At 37.8% G+C, this 18722-nt stretch overlaps 1 protein-coding gene across 2 annotated transcripts in view; it reads left to right on the top strand.

Moving 5' to 3' along the window:
* The first annotated feature begins 1808 nt into the window (after positions 1-1808).
* ror2 (receptor tyrosine kinase-like orphan receptor 2) overlaps positions 1809-18722 on the top strand; it is a 120657-nt gene continuing 103743 nt past the window's right edge. For both annotated transcript variants that reach the window (XM_007255331.4, XM_007255330.4), the window contains exon 1: positions 1809-2295. In XM_007255331.4, coding sequence (XP_007255393.3) covers positions 2202-2295 — 94 coding nt within the window. In that variant the 5' untranslated portion in view covers positions 1809-2201. The remainder of the gene's footprint in view (positions 2296-18722) is intronic.

Genomic DNA, 18722 nt, shown 5'->3' with positions numbered 1-18722 from the left:
AAAAAATCCAAGATTTTAGAGTTATTCAAAGAGAGACAACATTTCCCACATTTCTGAACAATTTACATGATACTCATACATTTCTAATGTAACCTAAAAATCTTGCCAACAATACAAAAAATTGTATTGTAAAGGCGATAATTCTGTATTGAACACTGACAGCTGAGATGCTCAAATTGTTTTTGATTTGGTAGAAACCTCTTTAAAATGTGTTTCGCTGTTGCTACAATTCAAGTAACAGTTTTCTGAATAAAATGCACAGATTTAGGTATACAGTATATCACTTAAATAAAAGACTTTTACAAGATTTTAATGACAGTAAATGGCAGTTTCCCAGGTAAGGATTTAGCCTAGTCTTGGACAACACAATATTTTCAATGGAGATTTCCTATTAAAAGGAAAATTTAGATAAGTACTAAGCTGAATCCTTGTTCAGAATCCTGACATTCACAGAAATCCCCTACATTTTACTTAGTATGATTTTTAGAAACTTAAAAAAATCTAGTGCACAGAGGTGGTGGTGAGATAAAATATGTAGTGTAACATCAAGCAGCTTTATAAAACATCAGTGTCTGCTAGAATGTAGCTTTGTGTTACAACATTTTTTCAGCAGCATTTTTAATTTAGTTAAATTGTAGATAATTAACCAGTGTTTAATATTTCTGCCCTGTGTTTTCTGCATTTCCCTCTAAAAATTGTTTTAACACTGCAATTCAAAACTAAACAAATGCACAGTACAATGTAGCTTTGTGTGGTGTAGACATGGTCATAATAATAATGTTTTTTTTTTTTTTATTAAATTGCAGAGATGTTTTTTTTGCTACGACCCATTAAATGTGATAAATGAATACAATTATTTTTACCCCAAAACAAAGTAGCTAAGTGAAATTATTTATTTATATTTTTAATGTGATTTTCTTAAGAACAATTTAAGAATCTAGTGGCAAATCACAGAGATCAATTTTCTAGCAGTTAATAATTAGAAATGTAGCTTTGTGTGGTATAGACGTGATAAAAATAATAAATACAGTTATTACCTATTTTTTTTATAGAAAGAAAATGTACCCCAAAACATGGTACGTGAAAAGCTTTATTTTTTAAAAAGATAATTCTTTATTAGTCCCACAGTGGGAAAATTCACAGTGTTACAGCAGCAAAAAGACCTTCATACCAAGCTGAACTGCTTGAATTTTTTGGAGTGGCATAAACTTATCCAAAAGCAGTGTGTAAGACTGGTGGAGGAGAACATGCCAAGATGCATGAAAACTGTGATTAAAAACCAGGGTTATTCTACCAAATATTGATTTCTGAACTCTTAAAACTTGAGGATTTTTTCTTTGCATTATTTGAGGTCTGAAAGCTCTGAATCTTTTTTGTTATTTCAGACATTTCTCATTTTCTGCAAATAAATGCTCTAAATGACAATATTTTTATTTGGAATTTAAGTGGTCTCTTATTTTTAGGTAAAATAAACAGTACAGTATATACAATATGAATAAAATAATAAATACAATTATTACTATTATTATTTTTTTTTTGTTTTATTATTTATATTTTTTTATAAAGAAAAATGTACCCCCAAAATAAGGTACGTGACAATAGTTATTTTTATACTATTATTTTCAAACTAGTAATCAGTTCATTTTCCTGCAGTATTTTTACTATATTATAAATACTAGTGTTTATTATTCCTGTAGTTCTGCCCTGTGATTTTTTTTTTTTTTGCGGTACCGCTGCGCTGCAGTTCCTCCTCGGCGCCTCTAGGTGGCGCTTTATCTTCAGTGTATGAAGTTCCCGGTGTGTCTTCGGAGCTCCCCCCGCGGGAGAGATCCATCCCACGTCATGCGCTGCTCGCGCTGCCCGCGCCGCTCCCGCTCCACTCCTCCAGCAGCGCTCTGTGGGATCAGAGGGTCTGAGATCAGCTCGGGGTCGCGCGGAATGAACCTGAGCCGCCGAGCAGAGCTTCCCCCCCCGCGCACCTGAACCCGAGACTCAGCCTGAACCTGGAGCTGGAGCTGCTTTTCTCCTACTGAGAGAGAAACTTCTGTTACTGAGAGTTTTACTGAACGTGGAGACTGAGAGCAGAGTACCTGCGTGGATCTGTCTCTCTGCGTGTGAGTGGATGCCCCGTGCTTCTGTAGCTTTAACTCCTGACCACCAGAATCAGAACCAGCACCACGAGCACCAGCACGCCTGCGAGGATGCATATAGCACGGATTACGCGTGGAGTTGTGATTAATGCCTGGAGGACCGTGGCTCTGGCGTTGTGGGTCTCGGCCACTGTGAGGGGCGCAGGTAAGTGCTCCACTGTTCTGCAGACTTTTAAAAAACTAAAACCAAGTTACAGGTTGAAACAGGGAGGAATGCTGATGGTAAACTGAGGAGTTGAGGATTTGAGATAGAGTGGATGTGAATTCAGAGTGATGATTGGATTTTAGGATTTTTAGGATTCTAACAGTATAAAAAAGTTTTTTGTGATACATCAAAACATCTGTTTTGGTATATTCACCAAACCAGCATTCATGTTTGTGGCTCACATGGGGCGTAACATGGGCTAGGTTGGCTCCAGTTGGGCTTCAGGTGGGTATAGTCTCTAAATTGGGTTTTTATAGTGGATTAAAGAGTTTGAACATGGGGCATAACTTGGGCTAAGTGGGTATATGCTCAGAGTGGGTTTGAATAACTGAGGAGAACTTTTGTCCAACTGTGTTTTGCAGAAGCTTGAAGTGTTTGAGAGAACATAGAGTGGATGTGAATTCAGAGTGATGCAAGCTAGCTACATTAAAGGGCTCTAAAATCAGTAAAACATGGGTACAGTTGGAATCCAGTTGGGCTTCAGGTGGGTATCGGCTCTAAGTGGGTTTGGATAGTTGATTTAAAGTGTTTGAAAGAACATGGAGTGGATGTGGATTTGAAAAACTGAACTAAGCTACAGGTTGGGGGGAATGCTGATGAGTTGAGATGGAGTAGATGTGGATTCAGAGTGGTGATTGGTTTGATTGGCTAATTTTAGGATCACAAAGTTTTTTTGTGATGAGGCAAAACAACTGTTTTAAGGACATTTCCCCAATCCAGCATTATTCTGTGGGTTTCATGTGGGCACTACATGGGCAAGGTTGGCTCCATTTGGGCTTTACAAGTGGCCATAGGCTCTGAGTGGGTTTGGGTAACTGAGGAGATCCTTTGTCCAGCTGTGTTTTGCAGAAGTTTGAAGATTTTGAGAGAACTGAAGAGAGTGGTTGTGGATTCAGATAGATGACTGGCAAGCTAGCTACTTTAAAGGGATTTAAAAAAGGGGCTCATAGGAGTAAAACATGGGGTAATTTGGTTCCAGTTGGGCTTTAGGTGGGTAAAGTCTCTGGATTGAAGAGCTAGGGAGAACATGTGTATGTGGAATTAGTGTATGTTAATTTCAGCTAGCATTCTCAAGTGCACTCACATGGACCATAACATGGGCTAGGTTGGCTCCATTTGGACTCCAAGTGGGCATAGGCTCTGATTGGGTTTGGGAATTTTGTGTGCCTTTGCAGAAGTTTAAAGAGTTTGAGAAAACCTAGAGTGGATTTGAAAAGATGCAAGGGAGCTACTTTAAAGAGCTTTAAAATGTGAGGGGCTCACATTTATAAAACATGGTATAAAACATGGCTATGTGGGCTGGGTATAGTCTCTGTGTGGGTTTTTATAGTGGATTGAATTGTTTGGGAGAACATAGAGTGGATGTGCGTTCAGGCAAAAAATGCTGTAGTGCATCTATATCTAGTTGGGCTTCAGATGGGTATAGTCTCTGAGTGGGTTTGAATATAGCATTGTCTTCAATGCTATATTCAAACCCACTCAGAGACTATACCCATCTGAAGCCCAACTAGAGCCAACTTAGCCCATGTTTTACTCATGTGAGCCCCTCTTTTAGAACCAGTTGCTAGCTTGCCTATACTATACAGAGACTATACCCATCAGAGACTATACCCTGTCTGAGAGAACATGGAGTGGATGTCGATTCAGAGAGATGATTGGCTAGTTGGCTTTTCTTTAGTATGTCAAAAGAAAAAAAATACTGTGATAAAAGCTGAGCTAGGCTCAAGTCTACATGTACAAGTAAGCCCTATCCCTACAGCCCACCTTAATCCCACAGGAGTCCCATCACTTTTAAAAGTATACATTTATTGAGTAATCTGTGGAAGAACCGCTTAATTTAAAATACTGTAATAATTGGGCCGTTCTGGAAAGATTAGTCTAGATTTTTTCTGTTCTTGTGGGATTAGCGTTGAAGTTTTCATCACTAGGGTGCAGAAGTTAATCAGGCGCATATCTGAAACTGATCTCTCCCCCTTTGTTGGACTAATTCACTTAGCTGCCTCCCCATGGAGCGCGAGAGAGGTTTCCTGTTTAGAGCTGGGGTTCTGAGTGCCATTTGGTCCTCATCTGAGGTTTGGTGTGTTTACTGTGTTTGGGTGGAGGTGTGGTTGTGGTACCTTGGGTTCAGATTTACCCCTCAAACCTTTTCTCACCTCTCTCTGTTGATCTCAAAAGTTGGTGCTTGTCTTACACCTGAAAGCTTTGGCACAGTGGAGTGAAATGGCTCACCTGGTTAACAAACTCCACACATTCTCAGTCTGGCACTAGGCCCCCAAACAAAAGCCCTGCAGTGTTGCCATACTGACCTCTGGGTGTGCTGTTAAGCTGCTGTGGTGTGTGTTTTTGTGTTTGTGTATTTGTGTGTGTGTGTGTGTGTTAGTGGATTTCATCAGCAGATAACTTGGCTTTAAAGTTAAATATGTGTGACATGTGTGAACCCCTCATCCATGAATAAAACCCTCAGCCAGATCATTGCTCAGTTGGAGTTAAAGAACCGTAGGGGGTGACTTTGTGGCTGACCACAGGAGGTTTAGCTTGCTCTTTTGGTGCCCACCATTCACCCCCCATCAGAAAGGTGTAGAGATATTCAAGCAGACCCATTGACATGCTAATCGGCTCCCTTGCTAATAACAGGCCTTGAACCCACAGGCAATTGTTTTAGAGCCAAACAAAGGAGGCTATTGCTGAAAGGAGGGGTGTAGTTTTCAAAATGAATGCTCCATTTTACTGCAAGTCCTCCCCTCTTTAGTGGAATATCTTTCTTTTACCTAGTGTGAGCTCTGGTTTTGTTGTTGGCTTGTTTCTTTCATGTAAAATAAGTTCAAACTAAGGTGACTAAAGGCTGAAGTTTGACTGACTTAGCTAAAGCTAAGTGTCGATATGGGAATTGTGAGGGGATTCAGATGTCTGATGTTATTTTAGACTCATTTGTGAACAGAAATACTTAAACTTTTATAAAATGTAGCTAGATTTTGGGACTACATTTACCTGGATTAGCTAGCATCACAGAGATATATTTAGGAAGCATATAGCTAATATTTCAATATGTACAACAAGAATGGTATGATATTTACTTTTTTATTAAAGACCATATATTGGACAACTGCAATTATTTGGCTGAAAATAGCATAAAAATGTAAAAAAAACAAACAAATAGACTATTCATTATTCATATTAATATTCATGTTTGTCATTTGGTGCTAGGCTTTGAAAAAAATATAATTTTTTAGGAAACATTATTACATTTTTCCTACAACAGCAAAAAAGTGTCAAAACAATTGGAAACCTTAAAAGGTTTTTACCACAAATTGTCCTTTGTTGCATTTATTTTCTGATTTTTTTGGTTCATTTTTAGTAAGTAAGGATTTGTGGGTTTTTTTTTTACTTTTAAATTTACAGCTTACGACATTTAAGCCAAGCTCTTTAATTAATATCTATATCTAAATGTAGAATGATTTTAGGATGTTTAGAATGTGTAGGATTACAGCTTTAGCCACCTACATTAGTACTAAGCAACACTTAGCCATTTAGCCAGCTAACTAACATTTTTACTTATAGGATCAAATACAGATTGGCTCAGTGTTTGTTTTCGATGTTGAATCTGAAATGATCGTTTTTAATTTTATTCTCTAGCATGTTTTTACTTAGCTAGCTACTTTGACATTTGACTAGCTAGCTAACTCTGTTAACCATATTACTAGAAATAAACAGAGAGCTACTATCATGAACAGTGTGCGAGTTGTTTTATGTTAGATTTGGCTCAGATTAGATCAGATTCTTTGATTTCCTCCTTTAGTATAAATGCAGTTTTCCATACAATTGTATTAAATGCACATATGTCACTGCTGTTCCTCTGTATTTTAATAAACACATCAAGAATCAGTTTTAGGGGGAAAAAATAATTTGCATGTAAACATCTGTGTAATATATTTTTTATCAATTATCCACAGATATTTAAGGTTTCCTTGTCTGTGAAATTAAGTCCTGCTTAAATTAAGACTTTTCACAGCACGGCTGTAATAGAATGGTCATTGTACCAGTAAATGTGACGTTGCGAGCGCACAGCCATGACATTCCAATTTCCCAACATGCCCAACGCTAATTCAGCAGAGCCAATTTTAACAATAACAGCTAGTCAGAGTGATTGATGTTGTGTTTCCCACTGCGACTTCACTTCCAAACGGGTCCTCCTCGCTAAACGTAACAAATCAAATTAGTTTAGGGGTTTAATAACAGATCGGCTGGGGTCTGGAGGAGCACATCTGGAGGATATTTACAGTGTGTATGAAGACCCCCCTTAGCCACCACCCCACAGTGGTGTTGAAAAACAGGTTCTGGCCAGACCTTAGGCTGGAAGGACCAACAAAGAGCTTTGGCCTGATTTATGGTTTAGGGTAAAGTTGTCGCAAAGCCTTTGGAATTATGGCACAAAAATAAAGTCTTTTTTTTTTAAATAATAATTTTTAATAATCATGCCAGCCCGCCCTCCCATTTGTAGCCTTGTAGCTCAATCTGAGCTGTGAACTCAAGCAAACGTTGATGAAGTGGACATGTTTGAAGAGTTAGCCAGAGTTCACTCTGTTAATCCCGAGTTAACCAGGGCATGGGGGAAATCTTCAAAGTGCCGGATGCCCTGGGCCTCGGCTGAAGCTTTACACTAGAAAGGCATGGAAAGGGCAGCTGATCCGTTTAAGACCTGTTGCATAGAGTTGAGTTGTTTAGCTATGGGAATGGCTGCCTCATCGAGGGATGTGTGTAAAGAATGTCTGACTGCTTTTATGATTAGATATGCAATTATATGAAGTGATGATGTAATGATAGGTGTGCGGTGGGCCTATCGCATCATTATGGGATTTGATATCAAAGTGGCCCCTGATCCACCCGTATGAGAGAATCCAGGTTAGTGGAAATGAGTGGGGCCTTTATTTTGTGTTGATAATTACAAGCTAGTGACGAACAAGATGACTGGATTGAAAGTAATGTGCAGCAAAAGTGTGTGTTTGTGTTTTTTAAGGGTGGCCAAAATTACAAAGTGGGATTGTGGGATTGATAAATTTCTTTGTGTCACAATATTCTTTTTCTGGGCTTTAAATTCATATGGCTTATTTTTTCACATCCATCTTTTAATGACTCGCTGCCTTCAAGTATTATAGTGTGTCTTTAGTTACTCAAATCCGATTATGCAAATTTACTCATAGCTTTTAGAAATTATCGCTAGTGTTTGGGATTTTGTGGGAGGAGTTTTGGTTGACAAATGCATATTAGAGATAGTGTTGTGTTTACATTGTTACCACATGCTTTAAATGTGTCTATGACCACTTTCTGAAGTGTTTTTTTTTTGAGGGATCTGATTTCTTGTATCTGTTTAAATGCACATTGGGACTATGAGGTGTTTACACTTGCATTTTTTATGAGGCTTGTCCTGATCCAATTATAATCCTGATATTCAAGATACATAAAAAGACCAGCTATAAATGGGCTCTCACACCTCTTCCTGAATTGGTTTATTTGAGTGTTTTGATTTGGATCTGTTTTAAACTGGGTGTGTTTACACTAGCAATTTTATATGGCTTTACTGATCCAGATATAATGCTGATACTGAACATGTAAGAAGTGACCAGATTTAAATGGGTTTCTCAGAAAAACCTTGTAATGTGATTTGTGTGATCAGATTCTTTTTTTGTCTGTATAAAATCTGTATTAATCACATTTACACTTGCATTTTAATGAGGTTTTGCCTTATTCCGATGCTTCTAATAATCCTGATAGTGTGAACAAGGCCACAATCTCATAATCCCCTACTACGACCACATATTATTAATTATAAGAAAATGAAACCTTCTTCAATGTTACACTGCCTGTGATTGTAAGATTGTATCAGCACCCGGCTGGATTCTTACAGTAGCATCATTGACGACCTCGGGTTATGTTGCTAGTAAAGCTCCTAGGGCTGTTCATGGAAAGAGATGTCAGAATGATGAAAGGATTCCTTGATTGCCAAGCAGTGGGCCTTCAGACGACTGTAGTTAAGAGGCTTGTGGTCAGCGGTTGTGTATGAAATGGAAATCTGTTTTTCTAACGTTATTAAGCTCTGGGTCCGAACCAAAGAATCTCTAATCAAAACAAGGCAGCCTTTGGAGCGTTGGTACGCCAGGGTTGGCAGCGAGGGTGTCTATAAGCCATACCTGAGGTTGGTGAAGAAATGTCCTGCACCATGACTAGGTCCCTGGTGGTAATGGGATCTCAGCAGCATGTCATTTTTTAGATGATATGTCCTCACTTCTGAAGGGCATTAAAAGAGAAGCTGCAGTGAAGAGATTTAGATAAATTGAATGCTTCATTGTTGTTTAGAAGAAGCTCTTAAAGCAGCAATCCTTAAGAATATCCTCTTTTAAATTAAAATCTTCTGCGATACTCAACAAAATGTAAAACACTTTCCTACAGTACTAGGAAAAAGGAAAAAATAATACCATTAATTTTTGGATATATTGGAGTTAGTTTCACAGAATTTCTCAACCAGTATTCTTCACCTCAGGTTTAGCCTGTGCCAATATGTGGAGCAATGAAGCAGTAACTTCAAATTATTAAGTCTAATCTTAGGGAGGTGAGCACCCAAGTTCCAATAAATTACAACATCTGAGGAGTACTTGGTTCCCAACCAAAGACCAGTCAGGTCTTCTCACTCTGTAGTTTTCTGAAACTATACACATTTGTGTCCGTCACTGGTGTTTACGACACCTCATATTTTATGTCAGGCGTATATTTAACCGAGTGACTGACAGCTGGGAAGGAGTGTGCCAAACATGTTTTAGCGTAGTGTTTAGTTTGTGCTGTTCTTTTTTTTTCCCCCCTTTTCTTTTTCCCTTCAACTTCTTTTTTTTTTCCCTTTTCCTTGCATGGTCTGTTGTTGGATGACTTGAGTCTGTAGAATTTCTGCTGACTCCAGGTCTTTAAGATTCTCTCTGACAGTTTAAGGACCCCAATTCATCCAGACTCCATGTCAAACCCATAAAGTGACATTTTTCCAAAGGCCACCCAACGCTAGCCCACGAATAAACTCCCCGAAGCCTTCAGAAGTGAGCGGAGCCAGGGATCGACCTGAATCAACAGTGAGCGTATTTTATTATTTTTTTAAGAGTAGTTTTTTCCTCCCCTTATAAAACCTCTCAAACTTTACATTGCGCCTCCATCAAGAGCTCTTTCAGCCAACCCAAAAGGCTTTTATGGCTTGGGGATGTGTTTTCTGACTGAGAACGTTCAGGCCGGTGTTAAATCACGCAGGATTAGATAGTTACATGTCACAGGCCTCTCTGATTTATACCTCGCCTGTCTTGTTGGAGGGGATTAGTGCTTTGAAATGAATCATAAATGAGAATCTGGCTGCTTTAAAAGCTGAATTATCTTGGCTCCTGAGGAGCACTGGGCAAATGTTAGCTTGTCAAGATGATGCAGTGGTCCGTAGTGGTCTGAAACAAAGCGGTGGGTGGCTATTTGAACATGCAGATATACAAACTCATCAAATTAATTTGTTTGTTGTTTATTGGAATATTTGAATAAGTATGAAATGAGAGAATTGAGAAATGACAGAATTCCTCCATTTTGCCAAGTTTCTGAGGTTTCTAGATTAATTGAATACTTTGTTGTTCAGAAGAAGCTCTTGAAGCAGCAATCCTTAAGATATCTTTTAGGGAGTAAACAAGATGTACTTAAGATGTACTTAGGGAGTAAACAAAAAAGTATTTCCAAGTTTATTTGTTGGTTTTGTGTGTAATGCATTGTTCAAGAGAAGCCTACAGACATTTTAACAAATGCAATGTAGAAAACATGGATCCATTTCCTTCTGTTTTGTAGAAATTAAGCTAGAATTGTCTGCAAAGTTGTCAAATTTGCAATCAGGGTCTGCACGATAGAAATCAGAGGTGGAGCCAGTCTAGTTATCCAAAAATATCTCCTCAGTCTCCCAGATTAAGCTTGTCTCAGTCTGCCTTCATTGAGTTTACAGTGCAGCCTAAAAGAACTGCTGTAAAGTATCTTTTTTTCCCAGTGGATACCCAGTCTGTCCACTGAAGTAAAAAGTGTAATTTTTCCTCAGTAAAAGTACAATTTATGTATTTTATTAGGAAAATAATTACATTTCCTATTACATTACATTACAGTGGAGATAAGCTCTATTTCCCTTTGGTTTGATTCATATTCAGTAAGGTTCTCTACAATGCACCATTTAATTTCCTGACAACTAGGCCTTTCACAATAAGGACATTATCGACTTATCATTCAATACATGGACATGACCGCAGTCATTTTAATAATTGTGATATCGTCCATTGTGTTTGCATTTACCAAATGCACATATATTGTGACTACACCCCTGGAGATGCGGAAGCACAGAAAGACACAGACACAGTTAACGCAAAACATACCTTTATTAGGAAAAATGCCCTCCATTAACACCCAAAACTAATTTAAAGTAACACAGTAACAGCCCAGTGTGGCTGTAGCCTTCCTCTCACTATTAGCATATCTCTCGAGTGAAGGCTGAGGCAGGGTCTTTATACCGGTCCAATGTGGGCCAGCTGGGACAGACTGAGGCTGCACGTCATGGTGTGGGGCGGACCCACGCTACCCCTGCCGCTGCACCTCGCAATGCGTATAGTCTTTAAAAGGGTGTAATTCCTTTGTTACGATATTATGTTATCATTCTATAAGTGCCATTGGTCTTAAAATGCCAACAATATCGTTTATCGCAACAATTTCTGGGACAACATATTGTTTGCAAAAAAAATCTTGACAGGCTGACTGTCAAACCATTTTAAATGGCTTTTTATCTACATCTAGGCTTTCATTGATGCTTTCCAAGAAGCTCACTTGGCTAAAGCAACGGTCTAGGTAGCTCTAAACGCTGTCCGTTAACTCTGTGGGGTGCTAATGTACAGCCGATATGAGGAGGAACACTGTGATAGTAACAGATGTCAGCACTGCAGTGAAGACCATGCTTGAGAGAAGCTGTGATTGAGACAGGAGGATTTGTGAGGTTATCTTACTTTTAACACTGAGCGGGTGATGAACGCGATGACAGCAGGAATGACCCACATCAGTCCAGATGTTCTGGTTCTCTGACGGGCGTACGGCGATGATTCTCTTAACATGAGCCAGATTTATTCTCAGACACGCATACTGGCACGCCATGAAGGTCTGTAACGCATGGAGTCTGGAAGGAGTGTGGAAGACAAATGATAAGCTTTCATTTCTACTGAGATACTGCAAACAATGTGTCATATATATATAAAGAACTGGCTGTGGTTAATTGAGTGATTGTTTTCCATTTAGGAGACCAGTAGCTCAGGGATATCCTGGCCTGCCTGTCTGGCATATCTAGTGTGGGTTTCTTATTTTTTTGGACCCAAAATCCCATCAGCAGAGGAGCGTGTTCAGCACAATACACTAAAATTAGACGAGGCAGATATATATTAATGGTGTTTCCTTCTGTTGGAAAATTGGATCTTGCGTTCATCCCTGGCTCCACCGCCTGCTAATGTGGAGGGAATTTAAATATATTGAGAAAATCTGTTTATTTATTTGGAGTTTCGCTTATGAAGTCATTAAAAAAAAAATAATTTTCCTTATATTATAAAAATGAGTAATGTAGCTAAACTATATGTCCAAATATAGCATGTCTTGTCTCTGTAGAGACTTATTGTTAATTCAATAGGATGGGATGAGTTGAGAAGTTGTCAATGAGGTGGTGTAGTGGTCCTGTAACATCCTGTTAGAACTAACTAATTAATGCTCTTGTCTTGTTGCTGAATGCAATCAAATTCTCACTGAAATGCCCTAAAAAGTCTATTAGAAAGCCATTCATGGACATTAAAGCAGGATAAACTTTATTTGTTTATGTATTTATTTTAATTCTCTTTATTTCAAAAGACATAATAATAAAAAATGATTTTTTAAAGTGTACAGCAGTTTTAGCCCTCCCTCTCTCAGTGCGGTATTAGGACAATTTTAATATTGGCCAATTTTTCAAATAATTGTCCAATTCTGGATAGCAAAAATAAACACATCAGTTAAATATTAGTCTTAAAAGCTTGATTATTAATTAGGAGATTTTAATTAGGGTAAAGATTTAGAAAGGTTGGAAAATTATCATGAACAACGAATTATGTCTCTTTTGGTACTGTGAATTATTTTGACACTGTTTTATAACATTAAACGATTCACTTCTCTGTTTGACATATTCCTTATGTTTTTACTTCCTCTTTGCAAAATATATAACAGGACAAACTCTGAAAACCCTAGAATAGATCACCTGATTAAGCAGAAATAGGCAGATGATCAAATCTTGTATGGATTGTTCTAGAATGTATATGTCCTTGTCCTAGTTTAAAAAAAAAAAGTTCTTATTTCTTATTGCAATGACTGGTTGGCTTCACTCGTCGTCATTTCTTTCGCAACTCAAGTGAAAAAACCCACAAAAATGTATGTCAAAGCTAAAAATTAAGACTATAAGTGTGTGTCCAAAACATTGCCCTATTCACTATCCCTACATGAAGAAATTTAGGTCCTTATGTGGAGCACTATTTTAGAAAACAAAATTGATTGCAATTTTACTGCGAGTGAATTCTTAAATAAACCAAAACAGTGAATTATGAGTATTCCATGTCGTCTAGGATACATAATTGGTGCATTATGTTCTACAGTTCACTAAAAAATTGGCACTACAGAATGGCGGAATTTCAAAGTAGTGCACTATATAAAGAATAGGACACAGCAAATGTATTTCCAAGCATGCTTCTTCTTAGAAAGCTCTTAGAAATGTCTTCCGTCTTCTGTTTCGTCAGCTTGGCTTCTCTGAACCGAGGAAACTTGTAGCTCTTCCAAATCCATGCATTTCAGGACCTTTCGCTGTATCCTGCGAGTTTGTAAAGGGCTATTTTTCTTGGTAAGAGCTGGATTAAAGTAATGCCTCTCACTCGGATTTGTTCGTTTGTGGTTGGAAATGGAAACTGGACTTGGATCCAACATCATTTCTAATGATTATTATTCCAATACTTCAGCAAGAAATCAGAACAGAAAATCGCATTTGCTTTCAAAGTCGAGCATCATTTTTTTTGGCCTCGTTTTCTGCGTTAATGACTGAGAAATATTTGGCCTGATGGCTGGTTGGCTTCAAATGCAAACTTTGCAGCTTAGAACTGGGCCTGACCTTTTTTTTTGTTTTTTTTATAGCTTTAAAACAATTAACTAGCCATTTGGAATTGTGGAAAATTTTCTGGAGAATTGATTTGGGCATAGGGGATTGGAACAAGGGTGTTTGTTGATGCCTGTTTACCTCTATATGTAACAGTATGACCTGTAGATGTACTGTAATTACAAAGGACAAAGGCAGTCAGTCAAACTGCCGTAACTCAGATTGTAACAGTAAACATCCTTCTGGAAAGAAAAGGGCATGTCCATAAATACCATGTAAGGTGTTCCGCTGAGGAAACAACCAATTATTTAGCTGGTGTATTTTCAGACTTCTATTTTAAAAAATTGTCTTTAATTCAAAGCCTTTTAATATGCTAATCAAAAGGAGTGTGGGTGTAACCTCACGTGGATTGACCCGATTTGTACACTTACATACAGCTCTGGAAAAAAATTAAGAGACAACTTAAGTTTCTGAATCCGTTTATCTGATTTTGCTATTTATAGGTTTATGTTTGAGTAAAATGAACATTGTTGTTTTATTCTATAAACTACAGACAAAATTTCTCCCAAATTTCAAATAAAAAATTTAGAGCATATCTTTTTAGAAAATGAGAAATGGCTGAAATAACAAAAAAGACCTCGTATAATGCAAAGAAAACAAAAAAAAGTTTAGAAATCAATATTTAATGGAATAATCCTGGTTTTTAATCACAGTTTTCATGCATCTTGGCGTGTTCTCCTCCACCAGTCTTACACACTGCTTTTGGATAACAATCAAGCACTCAGCTTGGTTTGATGGTGATCATCCATCTTCCTCTTGATTATATTCCAGAGGTTTTCAATTTGGTAAAATCAAAGAAACTGATCAATTTTAGGTGGTCTCTTATTTTTTTCCAGAGCTGTATGTCTTTAACACTGCAAAGCAAATATACACCATATAGATTAATCATGAAAACACACAAAACATTATGACCACCTTCTTGTTTCTTGGTGAGCACATAATGTTGGTGGTGTGTTAGTATGTGTTGTGCTGGTACGCGTGAGCCATTGAGAGGACACAGTTTGTGGAATATTCTCAGTCCAGCAGTGATACTGAGGTGTTTAAAAACTCCAGCAGCACTGCAGTGTATGATCTACTGATTTACACACAGCACAACACACATACAACTAGTATTATTACACCAACACCATAATGTTTGACAGTGTCGCAGCAGTGCTGAGAATGACCCATTACCCAAACAATACCAAACCTTGTGTTGTGATTGTACTGTGGGGTCCTGATCATCTAAGGAACAGGGTAAAAATTATTACAGTCTGTAACTTATTAGAACCACAGGATGATTATGGAAGGCGTAAAAAAAAATGATGTAAAAATGGTGTAGAAACAAGAAGGTCTTAATACATATATGCTTGGTCAGTGTAGAACAGAATGATGTGCTAAAAGAAAGAGTGTGAAATGGTTCTGGGCGTAACTCACTCGCAAATTGAAGATAAAAAGAAGAATTCAGGTCAGACGAGGCGGATTCTACAAGTTTTTTACACAAGAAAGAAATTTCCGCCCGTCCCAGATTGTTAAAAACACATGAAAGGAAAGTGGCGGCGCCTGATCGATGACTTTGATGTGAAGATATGCTTCACGAGATCTTTTTTGGCAGCAGTTAGCTGGTTAATAATGTTAGCAATCTAAAATAAATGTCCGTCAGCGCTCGTTCACTCAGATACTCCCGGTGATTTGTGATTTGTGATTTCTCAGGCTCTCGAGTTTGTGTGTCTGAAATGTTTAAGGCTTATCTGGATGATGAAATGACGAAGAATAGTGATGAGTGGTGAGTTTGTATGGAGTTGCATTCCTCGCTTCACTTCTGCTGGAAAGCAAATGTACACAACGGCTGGGAAAAATCACTGCCCTATAATGAGAAATCTCAAGAGGCTTTCCAGTTGGGCCCCCTCCCGATTTCACATTTTCATGAAAAACTAGCGTTTCTTTGCAGAGCTTTCACAAAACCTCCCCTCACTCACAATTCTGTCTTGCTGCTTGACGGTAGAGGTGGGCAATGTGGTACAAAAAATTATATCACAATATTAAAGACATTTTAATGATACACTATATTTGTTACATTTGAAAAAAATTGACAAAATGCAAGTAAAAAAATAAAAAATAAGGGGTTCAACAATGTGGGAATTCTGTGTGGGCTGATACCGATATCCGATATTGCACATGTATATATATCTGTGAGGTGTGTGCTGATAGAAGTTTATATATAAACTTTAAAACTAATGAGCTTAAATCAATTAATTTAAAAGTTGCATGGCTAGTGTGGCCAAAATCACTTGGTTCTTTTGCAGCATACAATCAATATTTTTTTGTATTTGTATGAAATATTGGTTGTATTGGCTGATGATTCTTTAAAAAAAAAAAAAAAAAAAGCGTTTGTTGACCGACAAAATTCCAACATCATTGTGCATCCCTAAAAAAAGGCATGAAAAGCATAAAATTAGTTTAAAACAAACCCTGTTCAAATAATTTCCTCTACTTAATGTTTGTGTGCTGCCTTTTTAAATATAAACAAAACAGGACTTATTACACCCTTTCTAGGAAAATTAGGAATTGGTCTCTGTTCTTTTAAGCTCTGATGATATGTACATGTTTGACCTCAGCATATATTCTGTTAACATTTCAAGGGTATTTTTCAGAAATGTGTCTGTGTGGTTTTTAAGGTATTTATTTTAAGTTTTAACTGGAAAAATTCAGTATTAATATATAAAATAATGGTTATAGAGAATGCATTAAGTGATATTATGCTTTTTAAACACATTTATGACATTTCATTGTACATTAATTAAAATTTCACTGACTTTCATTTCAGAGCAGATTGCATAAACATTAAATTTAGTTTAAAATTATTTTATATATTTTTTTACTTATTATTATTTATATCTGTATATACCAGATGACATTATGACTATGGGAATTTACAGGCAGTTTCTAATACCAGATCTGCTACACCTGCCCCAGGCCCAGCTTCAACAGTAATGGGGTTAAAAATTCACTTATTTTAAAAGTAGGTGTTTCTTAGGAATCTTGCATTATGCATTGCATGTGTATCTGAACCAAAAAATATGGATATGGATATGGTTAAAAATGGGTTTAATGTTTGTGTGGACCCCCCTAATATAAATTAATTTGAGAGTTGTAGAGCAGGGTTGTGGGTGCCCAATCCTGGAGGTGCTGTAGATCTTCCACCCTGCAGATTTGGTCTTCATTACCTGGATCAGGTTGGTTGGAGTTGTTGTTGATGGTCTTCAGGGTGGTTGATCTCCAGGAACAGGACTGGGCACCGCTGGTGTAGGGGATCATGTGCTGGGGCTGTTGGAGAAGTGAAGCGGATCATGGACGTCTGCCAGGGGCAGATGGTGCACAGAGGGGCTTTTATGTGCGTCCATCACGCGTCTGTCCGCACCAGGCTGAGCAGGCCTCAACGGTCCAGGTGTTCACCTGAAGGGGAATGTGGTATTCCATCAGATGGTACTGAGGCCTCGTGCTCAGGCCCAGGAGGCACGGGGCAGCCAAGGGGCCTGAGCGTGCTGGTGTTGGGGTGGTGGTGGGGGCGTGTGCCGTGCACTCCGAGGAAAGTGATAACTGAAGAGTGAGTTTTTGGACTCACTGCTCTGAGCGAGGAATGTGCTCGGACTGGCCTTCAGTTCCGTTCAGCACTGACAGAAGGAGTTGAAGTATTTTTTGTTTAAGTTTGGCGGCCTCGGCGTTACGCAGGGGGACAGATACGGTTTGTTTCTGCTGAACTCAAAGTGAACTTTTAAATACTATTGTAATGTCTCAACACGTCCCAACATATTGTTGATGGTTGAGTTTGTAGTGATCCTTTATTCGTTTATGAAGGAGGCTGGAGGAGTAATGCAGTGTTTGTGAATACTTTAGCGTGTGTGTGTGATCTCTGGAGTTGATATATGCTCATCTGTAAGCACTAAAATAAAAGGGACTTTAGTTTTTTTCCACTTTTGAGAAATTCCTCAGTTTAACAAACATGGAGACACTTGTGAAGCTGCTGACAATTTGCTCGTTCTTGCCACATTCCTAAATGTAATGGTTGTTTGTGTTCCCATGTTTTACAGCTAAATCTTCAATGCAGCAGATGCTCCAACTCTATGCTCTAAAGTTAAGTTTGGAAGTTTATGTGCAAACATGCTCAGATCAAGCATAACATTATGACCACTTCCTGGTTTCTACACTTTTTATATACAGTTCTGAAAAAAAATAATAATAAGAAAACACTTCAGTTTCAGTTGATTTTGCTATTTATAGGTATATGTTTGAGTAAAATGAACATTGTTGTTATATTCTTCAAACTACATAAGCAACATTTCTCCCTAATTAAAAATGTTGTAATTTAGAGCATTTATTTGCAGAAAATGAGAAATGGCTAAAATAACAAAAAAGACGCAGAGCTTTCAGACCTCAAATAATGCAAAGAAAACAAGTTTAGCTATTATTCTGGTGATGGGTCATTTTCAGCATAGGTCTTAATTAGGGATGAACGATATTGGGAAAAAATGGCATTGCGATATTTTATGTGATATACAGAAATTAACACTAAATGGTGCCAGAAATCAATGATTCAATGCTAATTATATGCAACCTGTAACTCTATGAACCTGGAGATTGTTGTATAAATCGGAACAGTGTAAATATTGTTTTTATTTGTATCGAGCAGCAAGAAAAAGCTTTAAAAGAAAAGAAAGCATTGTCTGTCCTGTCATTTTACTTGTTGTGCTTGCTATATTTACATGGACAGTTCTAGCCAGATGCTGCCAGTCACGATCATTACCACGCACTGCACTGCCCACTGTGAGTGGTAATGCCTTCTATGATATACATCCTGAGCCTGGTACACATGTGACACACGGATTGAGAAAAAAAAGTTAGATATCAAGGAATAAGTTAAAATTAAAAAGTTAATGTCCCATAGCCTTATGCTCACAAGATAGCACCTTAAAGCACATACAGGTGTATACAAAAGTCTCCCCTGAGGTAACACTACTTCATGATCAGTTTGCATACTGCGGCCCCATGCCTTTTTTTTTAGGGCTAATAGTTTTGTTTAAAATAAAACATTTATATACATTTCTACTGTGTGAATTGTATGTTTTCCAGATCTTTTGAT

This window comes from Astyanax mexicanus, chromosome 20, assembly GCF_023375975.1.
Source record: "Astyanax mexicanus isolate ESR-SI-001 chromosome 20, AstMex3_surface, whole genome shotgun sequence".
Taxonomy (NCBI): Eukaryota; Metazoa; Chordata; class Actinopteri; order Characiformes; family Acestrorhamphidae; genus Astyanax; species Astyanax mexicanus.
The sequence above is the reverse complement of the archived record's forward strand: the minus strand, read 5'-3'. Positions and strand labels throughout refer to the sequence as shown.